At 38.5% G+C, this 18,733-nt stretch overlaps 1 protein-coding gene across 6 annotated transcripts in view; it reads left to right on the plus strand.

Annotated features, from left to right (window-relative positions):
* ZNF106 (zinc finger protein 106) overlaps positions 1-18,733 on the plus strand; it is a 41,678-nt gene that overhangs the window by 12,428 nt on the left and 10,517 nt on the right. For 3 of the 6 annotated variants that reach the window (XM_039553210.1, XM_039553211.1, XM_039553209.1), the window contains exons 4-15: positions 2,183-2,380; positions 4,606-6,699; positions 7,550-8,174; positions 9,045-9,114; positions 10,674-10,828; positions 10,930-10,990; positions 11,321-11,662; positions 15,086-15,866; positions 16,241-16,296; positions 16,798-16,943; positions 17,252-17,386; positions 18,201-18,317. In XM_039553210.1, coding sequence (XP_039409144.1) covers positions 2,183-2,380; positions 4,606-6,699; positions 7,550-8,174; positions 9,045-9,114; positions 10,674-10,828; positions 10,930-10,990; positions 11,321-11,662; positions 15,086-15,866; positions 16,241-16,296; positions 16,798-16,943; positions 17,252-17,386; positions 18,201-18,317 — 4,780 coding nt within the window. The remainder of the gene's footprint in view (positions 1-2,182; positions 2,381-4,605; positions 6,700-7,549; positions 8,175-9,044; positions 9,115-10,673; positions 10,829-10,929; positions 10,991-11,320; positions 11,663-15,085; positions 15,867-16,240; positions 16,297-16,797; positions 16,944-17,251; positions 17,387-18,200; positions 18,318-18,733) is intronic. The other 3 variants (XM_039553212.1, XM_039553213.1, XM_039553214.1) reach the window with 3 other exon arrangements.

Below are 18,733 nucleotides of genomic sequence, written 5' to 3' on the forward strand. Positions count from 1 at the left end.
GTAGCTATCTGAACTCCTGGCCAGTTTATCTTCAATTAAAGCAGTTGTTCATAAAGAATAAAAAGTGTTGTTTTTTATTTAGGCTCATACAGATTAACAGCAGGTCAGAGAAGTCTTGTCTCTACACACCTGAGTCTTGTCCTTTCAGACTGTCAGTTGGTACAAGAACCACCGCTTTCTAATTAGTAACTCAGAAGTGATAGAAACAAATTCTTTGTCCTCAGTCCAGCTGTTAACTCACTGGCTTTGTCCAAAGTAAATAAAACTTTGCATTTATTTAGTTAGTCTATAAATGAGGATGGTAAGTTTTAGGAAAGAACTGAAACGTGGGCCTTATGAAGGATGTGGATTGTTCTTTAAAACCTAATTAGTACCACATTAGAACCACTGAGGTGTGTTTCTCATTGAAGAGTCCTTATGATTGAAGTGGAACGTTATGTAAAGAGAGCATCTTTTTCAGCAAGAAGCCAACTTTCTATTTGCAGTTTGCCTTGTGTGATGAACTAAGTTAAAAATAAGTCTTATTAGCTATGCACAGCTGTGCCATTTATGAGTGTGAAAAGGATTCTTCCAATGACATTAATAAAATATACTGGTTTGGTTACCTTTATTGCATTAATAAGAGAGCCCAAAGTACAATATGTAGGATCTGGGCTTTGAATATTTATTCGTGAGTGTGAAGTGTACAAAATTAAGTACACTTAATTCTGGAAAGTACAGGCTAAATTTGGAAGCTACTGACATCGTAAATGAAATTTATTTTAATGTTTAACCTGATACTAATTAGGCTGCAACATACAGAATAATTAAACAAAGCAATTATGATTTTTAATACTTAGGCTGTTTAAAATAAAACTGTCTCTAGGTGTGTCTGAAGGACTGCATTGGTTAAATATCTCAACTATGTTAGTAGGGAAAACCGCTGATACCCAGGATAAATAAAACATAGCTGCTGACACTTGATTAACCACTCTGATAAGGATGTTGCCTTAATATCTTGAGTGAAGGTACATCTTTTGAGGTTTCTCCCATTTTATTTTTAACTGTTCACTAAAAAAACCAAGGATTCATGTTTGTCTTTTTCCTTTATGGATCCCATTTTCTTGACACTAGTCATGAACTCTGTGTTGTGTTGTAATGCTTCTGTTCTAAGACTTTGGTCTCAAGTGCTCCATGGGGATCTGCTTTTTTGAATTAGCTGGCAGAATTGAAAGAAGCATTGTGGAGGCAGTCAGTGAATCCTGTCTCGGTCCTGCTGGGTTATTTGCAGTGGAGTATGCTCTGATCAATTTTTTTCTGATTTTTTTTTTTTTTTTAATCTGGTGAACATATTTTCCTTGTTTAGGAAATTAACAACGTATTTCTTTAACACTAGAGTATTGGAAGGATTTGTCAGAAGAACAAATGTGGTGTTTTTAGAAATCTGAATTTCTTAAAAAGAAAAAAAAAGTTTAAAAGTCTTGTAACCTTAATCCAGTAACATGAGTAAAGCCATTTGTCTGATACAGCTGTCAACTTTCTCCAGCTGAATTATTTCTATATTTTTTAAGATAAGTCCTCCAAAGTAGAAAGCAGACCTCGTGCACACTTGAACCAAATAAAGTACAGTGAACTGAAGACACCCTCCCATCACTCACTGTGCCATGGAGTCTTTGGATTCCAGGCAGCAGTCTCAGCTGTCCCAGTTTAGGTTATGTTGTATTAGGATTGGCTGTATCCATGTACTGCCTCCTCCCTTTTCTAAATTTCACTGGGGGAAGGCTCAAGGCAAGGATTAAATGTAGAAGCTGTCACCAGGCTTCCCCAGTGCAGCTGGCAGCATGGATGGGCTTCAGAGCTCCTGCTAGCTCTGGAAGCCTTTCATTCTGCCTCCTCGCTCACTATGTTTCCTCTGAAAAGATTTTAAGTACAACAATTCAAGAAGAATTCCTCCTCCCAGTTAACACAGCTTTATTATCAAGTCTTTTACCTCTTGATTGTTGGAAAAAAATCTTGTAAAAACTGACCATCAAAAAACTAAACCTTGAAAGAAAAAGCCAGAGAATTCAAATAACTTTAAATATACTGAGCAAAACCTAGTTGCCTTGAACTCAAGCACATTCAGAGGAAACAAAGTAAGACCAGAGGTACCTGCCATGCCAGTTGGCAGTGTTGAAAGTCCACCCTCTGCCTCTCTTCCTAGGGATAGCAGCCACGAATGCCGGGTGTGCAGGGTGACACTGGTGGGTTTGTCAGCGTATGCCAAGCACATCTCCAGTCAGCTGCACAAAGACAATGTTAATGCTCATGACAGAAAAGAGGAAGAGAAAGAAGAGGCAGAAGAAGAATACCTTGACAAAGAAGTCATTCAACTAATCAAGCTAAAGAAGGAACGGAACCGGTGAGTTCTCCTTTCTCCTCTTAGGTCATAGAATTGCTTTTACCACAGTGAGGATGCCCTCCTAAGGCTTAGGTGCTCATGAAATGTAAACTGTCTGTAGCCAATTGTTCTCTTGCTGTGAGAACAATCCAAGAGACCTGTGTGGATATTGTAGTTTCAACATGTAAATGTGACTCTGCTGAATGTTCTTGTCCTGTTCCTGTACTGCTAGTAGAGAAATACAATAATTCTTCATTATGGGTAAAAACAGTCTTGCGTTTTGAGAGCCCCAATGTTTTTATTTTAATATATGATACCTTTTTAACTGAAAGGCTTAATAAATGGACAGTAGTGCTAATATTGTCTATGGTGGAGGTTGTCTTTAGGAACCTGGCCTTTTAGAAACTGCTGCTGGACATGTTTTGTTATAAAATGAATTGGATTGTTCTGTAAATGTCACACTGAAATCCCATAATCCTTGAATGAAATTTCTTACCTGTTTTATGTTGCTGCTTAGCGTTAGCTAAACATAGTTCCAGTGGCTCACTGTGAAATAGAAGGCTCCAGAGGGTAATAAGTATTGCCTTTTATTTTGCATGAAAATCCGCACATGTGCATTGCTTGTGTGATGTTCCAATTGGGAATATATTATTCAAATAGATTTATGGCATGGTGGTGGTACTAAAGGGGCATATGATTTTTAAAAAAAGCTCCTGCTTTCTGTGGCTAGAAATTTGAATTATTGTTTCCAGATGTTGAAATCTGTGGAGATTATTTGGTTTTGACATCACTCTGTCATACTAGTGTGTCCCTGCACTGCACAATGGTAATGTTTTCATACTGGTTAACGTTGGTAGCAAAAATGTCACTTTTCCTTTTTGTCTTACGGAAAAGGAGTAATGCTGTAAGTGCAGTGTTGCTCTGAGGCAGCTAAAACCATAGAAAGTCTCTGTCTGCTGGGTGCTGGTTTGGAGAAGGGGAAAACCAGAAAGTACAAGGATTGAGTTACTAATTCAGTAAAATTGTTTCCATTAGATCGTAATCTAGTTGAGTCAGCTCTTAGAATTTACTGTGTCACTTAGACATTGGTTTTTTGAATTCTTGTCTTAGAGCTCGGATTATTTTGCACAGTAGACCATTTTTCATTAGAGAGTAGTTATTTGTGAATCTTTTTAGCAGAACTGGAATGTATCAAAAACATAAAGGGTGATACAATATGAATTTTCAGTTTACTCAGATCAATTGTTTTTGAGCAGTAGTGTGAAAGTTTACTGTCTCTCTTGTTCAGGGATCTAGAATGGATGTATTTCTGTAATCAGTTTCCGGAAAAAACTTTTTTATTAAAAACTCCTCATTTGGTAGGATAAATACTTAGAATGTTTAGACTGCTGACCCTGGGAATAGCTGTAGCTGTTAAGGGAGCATTTGTCTTTAAATATACATGTGATAGTCTACCATGTGTTTGTGATAAGTTGCCAAGCACAAGTACTATCCAAAGGGCAGTTGATAGTGCTGCTGGAAGGCTCATACAGACTCAGTATTGCATGCTGTAGACTGTTCCAGTCTCTTGGTTACAACAAGACAAATTATTTTTGTGTCTTTGGTACATCTTGTGTGGATGTTTTACTTCTGTGTTTTAACTTAAGCTTTATAAACTGAGCCGTCATGTCAATTGTTCTCTCCAGTATATAGAGTAAACACTAAGAAACAGCAGGTTTTCAACAGGTTTTTCAGCCAGCCTTACTTTCCTCTGTTTTATATCAGTTCACTCTGGTTACACCATCTAACACTAGTGTAATAGTCTTCAGAAAAAATAATTATGTCACTGCTGAGTTTTCTATCTACTAAGGTTGATCAAATTATGAAGATTATACAACATAAAGAAGCTTTCTTTCTACTAGTTTCTTATTAGTTCAATAGTAAATATAAAGGAATAGTAATCTTTCAAGTTACAGACAAGTATTTGAGAATTAGTCTATTGAACTGTCACTGCACCAAATCAGTTGTTCTTGTCAGAGAAATTTTGAAATGATCATATTTAAGTTAAGGTACAACATTAGTTTTGAAAGTCAAACATTATTGAAGCTTGAACAGCAAAGCTGCTAAAAAATTATCTGTTTCTTTTTATAATAAATAATTTAAAAAAAATATTTTCTTCCCAGTGCAAATAAAATTCATGAAGCTGTTTACTGTTGTATTTTAGTAGAATAGCATCAGAATTTAGGTTTTTCTCAATTCTTTTGCAGGCAAACTGAACCAAGTTGTGCAAACCAAGAATTAGAATGTGATGATAGGCGATCGCAGAGAAGGCGAGAAGAAAGAGCTGCTTACAAAGAAAGAGAAGCTTATGATCAGTCATCGTGGCATCATCATAATGCATCACAAAGGGACTGGAAGTGGGAAAAGGATGATTATATTAGTCCTAGACAAGGCAAATTTTCACACTCTCAGAGGAACCTTAATGTGAACAGACATTCAGGTGGTGCAAGGGGGCGCTCTGGGTGGCACCAGAATGTTTCAGGAAGCCCTTCAAATCGACATAACTATGGGAATTCTGGAAATGCTTGGCATTTAAGCGGGCGGGGAGGAGGAACATCAAATTGGCATCATGGTGCCAGGGAAAGAAATTCTACTTGGCATTCAGAAGAAACCGGTCATTTTTCTGGCTGGAATTCCAAGAATTATGGAGGAAACTGGAAACCAAATCCTCATGGTGCAAATGGCTGGAATTTTGGAAGCTCAGGAGATTCATATTCATCAGAGCCAAGTAAATACAGTAAGGAAAGGTACGCATGGCAGCGGCCAGAGAAATGCGATGTTCTGCCATACAGGAATCGAAGAAATAGGAGTGACCTTCTTGATTTTACTAGTGATAAGCTCGCTTCTGAGGGGGCATTGGATTTTGGTACATCGATACAACCAGAAAGCAAAACTTCAAGAGCCAGTGGAAAAAGTGTCAGTCCTTCCAGAGATAAAACATATCGCTGGACTCCCTACCCATCCCAAAAAACTGCAGAGCAGCAACCACGGTCTGAAGATAATGTTTCTAAAACTTCAGATAAAATGGATTCTGTACTTACGCCTCTTACTGATCCATCAATGAAAGGAAAAACTTGTGAAGCTAATGTTAGCCTTTCAAAACTTAAAGAACATGAAGCATCTTCCCTTTCTAATGGAACCTCAGATCACCTTGATTCTTGCAAGGTAATGAAAGACTGTTCCAGTGGTGAAAAGCTTGACAAAGATGATAGCAGAAGTAATAGAATGCCATCACTGAAATCCCCTCTTCTGAATATCACAGATATGAAGTTATCCTTGACAAAGCAAGACACAAACAGTCTCTTAAAAAATGTCAGGCTTCTGTTATCCTCAACAAGTGGTGAAGAGCAGAATCATTTGAATGCAGTGAACTTGGAAACAAACAGTTTCTCTTCTTATTCATCAAAGCTGCATGGTGCTTGTGTTGGTAACTTACAGGACAACAAAGATGTGCTGGGTAGCAATCGTGGAGAGCCCATTGATAACTTAAGTGAAGCAGAACAAAATCCCAAAGATGTTCAGTCCAACCATTCCTTGCAAAATACTCCCTTAAGCTCTTGCAAAGATACAAGTGACCAGAATAGGGAAGAAACTGGGAAAGCATTTACAAAGAAGGAGTTCAGACCAGATTCATTAGAAGACATGAGTGGTGATGATTTAATGGGAAATGAGAAGTCAGAAGCAAGAGTTGAAAAGTTGGATTCTTCTGTTAGTTCTTGTTTACCCTATGACACTCCTGAAGGTAGAACTGCCACATCTGAAAAGGAAGATGATGAAAAGCCATCTGCTTCAAGTATTTCTTCCGCTGAGCTAAAAAATTTTACATTTCGGATAGAACCCACAGTTTCTTCATCAAGCAGTCAGGACCGTTTGCATGCGGATTTGAAAACCTCACAGGATGGGGAAGGGAATGAAGAGTGTGTCAAGTCACATGATCAATTTGAAATGGAAGGTTTTGAAAATCCTTCAGATAATGATCTTCAGAAAGGAGGAAGCCAGTCAGTAGGCCTCCTTCTTCCAGATTTAAGCAAACTTGGCCTGCCTGCTTCTCTGCAAAGAGACCTGACACGGCATATCAGTCTGAAGAGCAAAGTCGGAACACATCTCCCAGAGCCCAATCTCAATAACGCACGTCGTATTCGGAATGTTGGTGGCCATCGGAGAAGCGAGACAGAGAAGGAGTCGGGGCTTAAACCTACCCTCAGGCAGATTCTTAGTGCTTCCCGGCGAAATGTAAACTGGGATCAGGTCATCCAGCAGGTAACCAAGAAGAAACAGGAACTTGGCAAAGGTTTACCAAGGTTGGTAGCTTTGAGGTCTAACCATGCCTCTCAGGGCATGTTGAGGGGGGAGGGTTGTTTTTTTCCATATCTGAAATGAACTCCAGAAATCCTAAAACGAAGAGTTCACAATGAAGCTTGCTATGCTGTGATCTTTTGCAGAGTTTTTGAAAATAATGCAAATTTTTTGCAAATAATGCAGGGTTTTTATTACTGATTGATGCTATGAGTGAATGTCTGTCCATAGATAAGTAAAAGTAATCTGCTCAGAAAATATTCTGATCAGTTCATAATGGTTGCTTTAATATCTGAGTGTAGATGGTAACAATATACTTTCTTTACAAGTTCTCGTAATGAAAGAATGTAAAAATGCAGTCAGGATGGGAACAATGCTGTGACAGTTGCCTATTTCCTTATTTATTCAGGATTACAAGAAATGCTTGCATTGCTGCAAGCAGTGTCAATGCTCACTCTTCAATTGTTAATCTTTTATTCTGTTATGCAGTTTGCTTTTGTATTTAAGGAAGCAATTATATAATACTGCATTTTTGAAACTTTCTTTAAACCTGAAGTATTTAAAGTGTCTTGAACAGATGTCACATTTGATTATTCCAACCTTTGTTTGGAATACTTTATAATAACATGATTTCTGACTTGAAAATCATGCTGTTAGTTCTTAGCCACTAAATCTGGTAATGTGATACACAGAAGATACTCCATTGCCAGGTGAGGTAGAAAGCACAGAATACCAGTGTAATGACTTGCCAGATCTCTTAAAGCAGTAATGTACATTTGGGGAAGGGGGAGGCTTCTCTCTGTGTGTAGCAGGCTTGTAACTTGTTTATTTATTTTTCTTTTTATCTTGTTAAAGGTTTGGCATAGAAATGGTGCCTCTTGTTCAAAATGAACAAGAGGGTCTAGAACTCAGTGAAGAATCTGATCTGTCTACTCTAGAAGGATTCCAGTGGGAAGGGATTTCCTTAGCAGTGTCTGGCTCAGCCAGAAAACGTAGCTTTTCCGAAAGCAGTGTCATAGCAGACAGAAATCCTTCTGCTTATAGCTTTTTCAGTGAACAAACCAAAATAAAAGAAAGTGGGCAAAGGCAACTAATTGCAGCCAGCCACTCACATCACATAACATCTGGATATGAGGCAAGCACTGATGCTGAGGCCGATCAGAAAGAGGAGACACCATCTCTTGCTTTGTCACCTTTTATGTCTGAAAGAACTGAGGCTAGCGGAAGAAGTCACAGCCTACAGGCCACCTCTGAGATCACAGGCCTCACAAAACAAGACCAGGAGAGCCCAGAGAAGAGAACACCTCTTCTTGAAAAACAAAATGTACTAGAGATCTCAGAAGAAAATTGTCCAGCTTCAAATAGTGCTTCACTTCTTGCAGTGTCTAATAACATAGATGCAGCTACAGACAGTAGCTGCACATCTGGTACTGAACAGAATGACAGCCAAGGAATTGGAAAGAAGCGAAGAGCAACTGGAGTAAGTGTGCAATTCTGTCCGGCTTTGGTGTGCTGAAAAGGGTCTTTCCCTGTCGATGGTCATTCAGCTTTGGAATGATCTGTGCAAGGAGGACTTTCCCCATCTGATTGTCTTGTACCTTGATAACATCAAATTAATTTACTTGTTTGACTTAATTTTCTTTAAGAATCTTTTCCATTTCTGCTTTTATAGCGCAGGACTTCTGATAAATTTTTGTAATTAGTAGGAATGATTTGGTACCTGGCATACTATGTTGGTAAACAAGAGCTGTTAAAATATTTCTGTGAAAGTACTTGGTTTTGTAGCAAGAATCTCGGTGTTTCGCAACACAGTTTAAATGGAAGCTAGCCTGTGGTAGAAATTTGTTTTCCTTAGATGTTCCTGGTTTTATGGTTAAGCAAGGAAATAAAAACATTTTTACAAAATTCTATACTTAAGATGATATCCTTAAATCTGAATTCGTTTCACAGTCCAGTCTTAGACCTTTATCCAAAGGTTAAAAAAAATCTTTTTGATCAATTTCACAAAATGATTTTGCAGAAAGCAGTAATTTTAATTCCTCACTTTTTGATCGCCTACATCTTCTACTACAACTATAGAGCAGAAACTGACTCAAGTGTGGTCTTAAATCTGAGCAAGGAGGCAGCTGTTGGCTTGTTTAATATTTCTTCCTAGTTGAGATGAAAATGTGGCGCTCTGTTGTCCTCCCTCTTTTAAGAGCAGAGCAAAGGATGAGTTATACAAGAATGTGCAAAAAAATTGTGTGCTCTTTGTATGTACAGCTAATGGTTGAAAAGACAATGGATGTTTGACTTCCTGATTTAGGCAAAATTGTTCTTGTTACTTGTTAATAGATGATTTTACTTGCAGGAGGGATCTTCTCCTGAAATCCCTAGTCTAGAAAGAAAGAATAAGAGAAGAAAAATCAAAGGTAAAAAAGGTGAGTGAATATCATACGTGTGCATCTGGTGTGACACCCAGCAGTATTTTGACTTAGCTGGAGCTCCTTAATGTTACTTTGCTGCTTCTTGGGCTTTTACTGAAGTTTGTAGTGTGGGCTGCTCACAAATCTGCAACACATTTTCTCTGAACACTTCTATCTTAATTTGTCATAAGTTATTCCTGAGAGAAGGGTATGTGCACCCTTTCTGCCTGCAGTTTGCATTCCTGATTGTACAGATGGGACCTTTGCTTTCCCCTGTGCAGGGTAGTGAGGTTTGTTGCCTCTTTGGATGGAAGTTCTTATGGGAGAAGTCTCCATCTAACTCCCTTCTAATTAGCCATGCAGCTCTCCCTTTCTAATTCTGGGTGGTCTCACCAGAAAATTTGTACTCTGCATAATTTTATCTGTGTTCTCTGGCAATACTTCTTATTTTTTTACTGTCCTTAGTGGAAACGAGTGTGGAATGCCTTGCTGCTTTCTGCTCCTGACCAAAGAAAACTATTATTCTGGCATTAGACAGATCTTTCTCAAATATGCCTAAAACATTCACATCACCATGTCTCAAAATGAACCATTCATATTTTAGGCAGAATACTTTCTTTGGTAACTAAACTTTTGCTAGGAGCTTTGGGCTCCAGAAGATGGCTTTCAAATGTACTATTTATCTTTTTTTCATGATTTATTTGTATTAAGATTTCTTTGTAATGCAGGGTAATAATATGAATCTTCTGTGGGAATGTATATTTCACTGCTTGAAAAGGTGGGGGATTTTATCAGTGTCTGTCTTCAATGACCAGTGTCTGTTATAGCGACTTATAACACACTTTACTTAGTAAAATCTCTTTCCCATTACTTGGCTTTAACATGATTGTTGTAAATCTGCTTAAAGGAAACTATAACCTGAATGCAATTAAGCAGTGCCCAAATGGAAATTTAACTTGTTTGGAGAATCTCTGTAATGCCAGAAGCCTCTAGGAGGGATAGGAGGATCTTTTACTGAGTACAGGGGTCAGAGACTCTCTCAAGAGATTGCAAACACCAGTCTCATGGCCCAAAATGATCTTGAGTAGTAAACTATTTTTTTATCATTGGGTTCTTTTTCTCCTAAACAGCTTTTTCTTGGCTTTTGCATTCACTGAATAATTTAATCTTGTTTAGCTTAAATTTGTCTTTGCCTTTTTGATTACATTAATGGTAGATGTGTATTTATACTTCTTGTACACATGTACTTCAAGAAAAGATCTTTGTGGAAGAGGACTACTTCATTTATTTAAACTAAATCCGTGCTGGCAAAGCTGTGATGGAATTAATTACTAGAGTCAAGTTGAGATTCCTTAAAGAGGAATACTTGACCTTGCCCTTCTTCTATGTAGACATGGCTAGTCCTGTGTGTAAATACTCCTTTTCAGCTTGTATAACTATTGATGCTTGAAGGCTTGGCCTACTTCATGTGACTTTTCCATTCTGAGGTGGTATTACTTCTTGTGATATCACAAGTAATGTATCTTAATGTATTGTTCAGTACAGTTAGACTCTACATTTTGTTTCTTTTTCAGAACGTTCTCAGGTGGACCAGTTGTTGGCTATTTCTCTGAAGGAGGAAGAATTAAGCAGGTCCCTGCAGAGTGTGGACAGCAACCTCTTGCAGGCGAGGGCTGCCCTGCAGGCTGCCTATGTTGAGGTTCAACGGTTCCTTGTGTTAAAGCAACAGGTAACAGTGGGCTTTGGAAACTGTCTGAAATAGAAGTTAGCAGCATGAAGAACTGCCTGTTAAATCAGTGGGACTGATAAAAGCCACAATCTGTTTTGCAGATAACCATGGAAATGAGTACACTGAGAAGTCAGAGAATCCAGATTTTGCAGGGGCTACAAGGTACAGGATACCATAGGACTACAAAAGTGAAATGCTTATTCTTGTATTCTTTGAACTCAGAATCTTTTAAAAACTGCATTTAATTTGAATCCGCTCGTTTAAGCTGCAGTAAAATTGTAGACTTTATAAATGAGGCCTTTATTGTCAAGTGTGAACTGTCAGTTTTGATAGTTCCCTCTAGTGGCTTTTTTTCAAATTCTTCTCTTCCTTGACTGTGTGTCCACAAGAAATGAGCTCTTGGCACCACTGAGTTTTATGGTAAAATATAAACATTTTTGTTACGTTATTTATTTGTTTGTTTGTTTAATGGATCTCCTCTTTTGCCATTAGAAACATATGAACCTTCTGAACTTTCAGAGCAACTTTCCTGCAATGTCCTAACTGAGAGACGAAACAGCAAATCCCAAATGGCAGCTGACTTAATTCCTTCAGGCTCTCTCCTGCCCCTGTTGGACACTTTGTCTTCCTCTGTACTTCCACGAGGAGCTTCTGTTCCCATAAATATGCCATCACCATTCCAGTCTTCTGGCAATGCACCTTCCGATACTCCTGACTCCTCAGTACAAGTTAAACAAGAACCTGTGTCTCCAAAAGGCACAGAACAAAACGTGAATTCCGTACTCCAGAGCTCTCCATGTGCTCCACAAACAGAAGAGGTGGAGCAGAATGATGGTATTTGTGACTTTGCTTTAAGATAATTCGCTTTAAGAAAATAAGGAAATTATTTTTTTCCTCAAAAGAATGTAAATTGTGTCTCAGCCTGCAGTCTGTCAGGTGGGGTGAACTCTCAATAACTTGTGTAGGACTTTCTAGTTTTGCTTTGAAAATAGAACAAACATGAATTTGAAGGTTACATCCTCTTAGAATAACTTAGTTAACTAAAAAAACCCCAAACCAACACAACCCAGAAAACCTGAGAATCTCCTCTGTTTTTGTCTTCTGCTCTGCATCATTTAGTGAGCCTTGGTAGCAAAAAATCTGCCTACAAAGGAAAAGTGTGTGCCTGAAAATATTTTTTACAAAATTATGAACAGCTGCATTGAGATTATTCTGTGTTCTTCTTGGGCTCTGCTGGATAAGCACAAAGAGTATAATTTGTAACATTAGAAGTAAAAATCCATCTTCTCCTAATTGGATATTAGGCACTGTTCGTTCATGTGAGGGGTGTGGGAAGGCTAGCAGTGAAAATAGGGTTTACTTTTATCTGGAGGAGAAACTGCTGAATTAATTGAACTACTAGTTGAACTACTACTGAGGCTCCTGCCTCAGCAAAGTGAGATCTTAATGACTACAGCTGAAATAACTAACTCTTTATTTAGACAGTTTAAACCCCATAAAACTTTGTGCTGTAGTCTGTGGACAAAAGCTTAAATGCTGTTGTTAGTTTCCACTGCAACTTGCTGCTATGACTGAAGGTAAAAACTGAAGATTAAAAGCTTAATCATCCCTTCCTTTCTTAAGAGCCTGTGAAGTCAAGCAGGGTGACTCTAATGAGAATTGTTTGTTTGCCATAACAATGTCATTTGCCCAAACCTTTAACTTAGGTAATTTGAGAAAAACATTTGTGAGATTGATCCTTGTTAAAGATAGCCAACGCAACTTTTTTCTCCTCCAGCTGAGGTGGACAATACTATTGGAAAAAGCCATTTTCTACCTTTCTAAGCACTTTTCTTCTCAAGCATGAGATGAATGTTGGCTGAATTGAAGTTTAGAGTTCTTTAATTACAAGAATTTGATTTTTTTTTTTCCTTTTTTCAGTTTGCTTCAGATGTAGAATTATATAAGTGGTGGTTTTCATGCTTTTTTTTTTAGTCACCATTGCATTTCCTGTATTCTACTCTGTTGCAATACATTAATGTAGTATTGTGAGTTTTGCTTCATCTCATTTTGGTGGATTTGACAAGGAATGTGAAGCTCTTGGGTATTCACCAAAGTAAACTTGGGGCAGGGGAAGAATCAGCTTTTGTGTTTGTTTGCATTATTAAGACTCAACTTTTAGGAAGCCTTTCCTTTGCTTTCCTGTTTTTGTTGGCATATGCTGTTATGCTTAAACATCAGTGAAATTTTTATTTGTATCAGTGTCATTTTTATTCTCAATTTTCCACTTCTAAGGAAAGATTTAGTGATCACTAGCTGCAGTGGCATGAAGTGTCTTGCTTGAAGAATCTTTAGACTTCACAAAAGAGAAGTTGAAGAGGTTTTTTTATTTTTTTCTTATGAAGATGAACCTTTAGGGTATAGCTACATTTATTACTTAAATAATTACTTTAGAAAGCTCTTAATCACATTAGCATATTTTTCCATTTCCTACAAACTTATTTTTTATATTAAAAGCAAGAATATTCTTTTTATGTTCATTTGTCAAATTATCATCGTTTTGGTATTGATGAACTTCTGTATGTGCTACATTTAAAATGAGTTTGCCATCAGATAAATTTAGTAATTTGGGGGGAAATAAGCATTTAACTTCAGGAAAATTCTGTAATTTGAAGAAGAGGAATTCCCTCTGAGGCATACTGTTTACTTTTTGGGGTTGCACATTTAGCTTGTCAGCTTCCCTAGGAAATGAGCTCAGCTGTGCTTTGAGGGAGCTGATTGCATTTGGTTTCCCCTAAATGCCAGCAGTGTGTCCCACCTGTGGAACTGAGTGATTCTGTTTTCTTCCATTGCCATGGTGATTTCCTACTTCTTTTTCTAACACCCTCAGCACTCCAAGTGCTGAGAATTAATAACTTCTGGGTTTAGAAGTTTAATTTTAAGTTGCTGGTTACTATTATTTTCCTGTTATAAAGTGACCAAGTTACTTCCTTCCCCTTTCCTGTGGGAAATGAGTGACACATGATATTAGAGGTGTATTCAGAATTTAAAGTTTTGTGTGCCTTCTTCCCACTATAATTCAACTCAGTAATTCATTCAAACTTCATCTAAGCATTCATTTCTTCCATACAGAGGGTTTTCTATCACGTTTTGCAGTTGTGCATGACAGCTATGTGTCCAGGGAAAAACATCTTTCCATTGATTTACTTTAAATGCAACATATCCTATGCTGTCAGCAAGTTCTAGTTTTATCTTGGAATCCCCCATCTGAGGAAGGTGTGGGTGAGATTTTTGCATTGTAGCTCTTTCTAGTTGAATGTGTAATTCCAAAGCATCAGATTTGTCCTGTGATGTGTAATGTGGTTTTGGCCAAGCGTTACTGTGGGTATAATTTGCTGGCTTCTGAGAGACTGGAAGAGGGAAGTGTTTCAAATACTGCCAACTTCCCATTTGCATTGCATGTTCCCACCCCAGGAATGCAGTGAACTTGAAACATCCTGTTCTGGATTGTAGTTTTCGCAAGTGCAACTGGGGAATTTTAGGGTGTGGGAAACAGCTGTGAGATGCTGCCCTTAGTCTGACTTAGCTGAGAGGTTGGATCACTTCGTTCATATTAATTCAATCAAAATTAAATTACAGGGAGAGTGTGTTTACCCCATTGCATAGTCTACACGAAACTAACTAACTAAAGTGTACCCTCGTGGCTTACATTGCTGCTGTTCCCAGGATAAAGGTACAGTGCTGCAGAGTGGATTGTGCATGACTATCTACCTTGAATTAGGTCCAAGTAACTTGGTAGAAATAACTGTATATAATAGCTGCAATAATTCAGATGGGTTAAGCACAAGGTTTTCAAACTGTGTCACTGAACAGCTGAGTCGTACTTGGCATGCACTGATTAATATCATCTCTACAGCAGTTGGGACAGCTGGTAAGGAAGCACACAGAGAGGGGTGGTAGCATCTTAAGTCAACAATGTAGGATTCACTAGATATTGTCAGAACCTTAAAAGCATATAGCCAGCCAGCAGCTTGAGTGATATGCCCCATTCCTTTTATTTCTATGTACAAGGATAAACATTTTATTCCCCAGTTATGTTTTGTAAAGGCTGGATAGCTGACTGAAATAGCAGATCTTCATGTGCACATAGTTTTCAACATGTAGGAATATGTACTTTACATGCACAATTAAGTGTAAACAGAACATACAGGGCGAGACACTTTGCATGAATAGTTATTGCTGTACAGATTGAATGTAACACTAGTCTGTTTTCTTTAGAAGAGACCAACCAGGAAACTTCAGTGTATCCAGTTATCACGGCAGCCATATCCCTATCAGAGCTGACAGCTTGTTTCCAACACACTAATCAAGATGTCCCCAAGCCTGCTGCAGACAAGGGACAGTCTGGACTTCCTGAGAACACTTCACCTCATTCAATGTCTGTTTTCAGCAAGAGAGAAGCAAATGATACAGTTGCTGAAAGATTTTTACTGGGTCAGTGTAGCACTTCTCTTTCAAAGCATTCGGTCCTTCTAGAAATGCCAATGGATAAAACCCCCAAATTGTCAGCAGAACCATCTGAGCAGCACTTGGCAACTGCTGCAGTCCCAGCAGAGAAGGGGAATAGAAGGAGGAGAAGGTTAAGGAAGAAGAAGACTCTGAGGGCAGCCCATGTGCCAGACAACAGCGATACAGAGCAGGATATGATTGACTCCAAGCCTGTCCGGAAAGTCAAGGGTGGAAAGGTTCCTAAAGGAGAAAAAGTTACTACATCTACTCCTCCAAGAGAGGAGGGTGGAGTTCCTGCTCATGCAGCACGAAACAAAGACGAGAATGATAGTGATGCTTCTCTGGAACTAGTGGAAGTTTCAGTGCCTCAGTGCGAGGTGGTTCATGTTGGTTCATCAGAGTCAGGAGATGAAAAACCAGACAGTCCATCAAAGAGGGATTCATGCAACTCTGTGGATCAAGCAGTCCTAGAGGCATCTTGCTCTGGTTATGATGAAGTGAGCTCCACCAGTGAGATTGGCACAAATTATAGGAATGATGGGAAAAGAAGGTGAGATTATTGTAGACCTCTCAAAAGTAAAATTATTAGTATTATATAGTATTTATAAGAGGCCTCCCTTTTTTTCTCTTCCTTTTTTTTTTTTTTTCCCATTCAGAAAGTCTTACATCAGTGACTTCAGGAGTGAAATAAAAAGGAAAATAAAAATTGACTTGGCTTTTTTGGTCAACAAATGTGTCTTGTTTCCTACTAATTTCTCTTAATACAGTAAGAGGGCTGCCCAGTTTGGTTTTGAGCTTATCTGTCACAGCATATTTACTACTAACTGCAGAGTCTTGTGTTTTGAGGTATTACTTACCCCAGTATTTTGTCTGAAAATGAACATGCAAAGTCCAATCTCACTGCTGTTTATTTTTGTGTTACAGTGTGGCTGAGACACAGACTTCCATATCATCCTTAAGAGGATCAAAGAACTCCTCAGGTACATCTTTTAAGCTTTCCTTCTGATGCTTTGTATGTAGTATCTTGCAGGACTTTGACTTAAGTCTTGATCAACCTGCTTCCAATTCCATAGGGGAATTTTGCCCTGAAGATAAAAGCTTGCACTCAAAACTGCAGTGGGAAGTGACATATACTCACATCATCTTACATTGAATGCTTTGTGTCTTGACTCCTCCACATCTCCCTGCCCTCCCACATGAACACTCTTGCTCTACAGTCTCTGTAGAGCTCTAGGACAAACAGTAGTACAATCTCTTTTAAATTTTAAAGGTATTTCTGGACTTAGTGTCATATGAAGGTCTTTTTAACACTTTATATTGCCCTCTGTCACATTCACAGTCCTGCTGGAATCCCTAATGAAATTTGACTTTAAGTTGCAGAGCCCTTGAAATAGTCCTGCTGGTTGGCAGTACAAACCACAGCAGGGTGTTTTCTTGACTGTGTTCCCATAGTCAAAAGTATACATGTCTCTGTCCTACAGAAGTGTCTTCGGAGCCAGGTGAGGATGAAGAACCTACAGAGGGAACCTTTGAGGGACACTTGGCTGCAGTGAATGCTATTCAAATTTTTGGGAATTTGTTGTATACCTGCTCAGCAGACAAAACAGTTTGTGCCTACAATCTTGTTGTAAGTAAGGTTGTGGGAGTGGTGTTACATTATTTACAATCACAAGGTTGTCTTTTATAATGCCTCACTGTGTAGTAAAGGAAGCAGCTGCTTATTCAAGCACCTCATTTATTTTATACTAGTCCTTTCTTAAACATCTCTTCTCCACCTCCCCAACCCCTTCTCCCTATGAGAGGGACAAGGGGAGATAGATTGCCATCTGTGTGTATCCTGATTTTTTTTAGCTGTCTTGCCCTGTTCTGTTAGGTGCATATCCCAAGAGGTATTATGGGCCTTTATGCTGACAGGCTCTATGCTTTCCTTCTTAGAGCAGGAAGTGTGTGGCCATCTTCGAAGGCCATACTTCAAAAGTGAACTGCCTTCTGGTCACTCAGACGAATGGGAAGAATGCTGCACTCTACACTGGCTCAAGTGACCACACTATCAACTGTTACAATATCCAGGTACTCAAACTCTGTTTCAATTTACATATCCTGCATTTTTATGCAAGTGTTTCTTTAAAAATTTTAAAAGCCTTTTAAACCCATGTGATCTGGACTCATTAGAGTAGAGCAGGGAAAAAAACCCCACAAATATCAAACCATTAACTGATTTACTACCCTAATCTTTTGGCTAGCTTGTCAGTAATGTTTTTGTCAGAACAGCATGGCATGATCCCAGATGTTGGGAACACCAAAGAAGAGTTGTTTGGCCATGATTCTTACTTGTCTTCCTGTATTTCTAACTTTATTGCTTATGGAAAGCTCTGCTCTCTGCTCTGTCTGTAGAGCAGCCATAGAGAGAACAGGTATCTGTTACACTGAGGGCAGGTGAAAGAGCAGACTGAGGCTTCCTGGAGCTGGATATTTGAGGATGAGTGATAAAAAGGCTTGCCCAACCTGTGACTTGAAGGACTAGAAAGCAAGTGTCTGCTTCAGAGAGCAAACTGCCAGAGGTTTTAAGCCCTTAAGTTCCCTGTGGGGAACTTAATGGGGAATCCTCAACCTCAGCTGTGTAACAGATGGTTTTCATCAGTAGTCTAAATTTCTATGCACATTAGAGGTTATGATTAGAATAAAGTTATAAGTGGTTGCTGAAGTGCAGTGAGGCCTTGAGATGGTCCTGATTGAGGATCAAACTGCCATGTGACACCAGACTTTCAGATGTTTTTCTCCAGTTCTGTTGGTTTAAAAAGTGAAAATCATCACTCATTTCAGGCTGTTTTCCTTGAATTATTTTCAGTTAATGAAATCTTTAAGTACCTCTTTCTATTGCTAGACCAAAGAGCTCATGGAACAGTTTAAATTGGAAGATCGAGTGCTCTGTTTACACAGTAGATGGCGGATCCTTTATGCAGGTCTTTCAAATGGCACTGTGGTTACTTTCAGCATAAAGGTTAGTTTGTTTAAATATTGGCACCTGAAAGCCTATTGTGATGCTGTTTCTCTCCTCTTTGTGTTTCTTTCCATTCTTTATCTACAGTAGTAAATGTATTTGTAATGAAAGCATTTTGTTATAAATGGTCACTGTTGGCCCCTTTTGGTTGATTACTTTGTCCATGCATGAAGCTGTCCCATCTCCCTGTCTCTTTGTTTACCTTTCTTTCTTACTGTGCTGTACTGTTACGTTTTTTCTTAAGGTTCCTCCTGGTCTACATAACATAAGGAGTTATCACCTTGATTTGGAAACTTAATTGTTAAGATGAAATTTTTACCACTGCTATCTTGTGTGTTACTAAACTGAAATCAGTTGCTGTAACAAGCACAACACAGAAAGGACTCGATGGTCTAGTCAGTGTCATAGCAAAATTT

This window comes from Corvus cornix, chromosome 5, assembly GCF_000738735.6.
Source record: "Corvus cornix cornix isolate S_Up_H32 chromosome 5, ASM73873v5, whole genome shotgun sequence".
Lineage (NCBI taxonomy): Eukaryota > Metazoa > Chordata > Aves > Passeriformes > Corvidae > Corvus > Corvus cornix.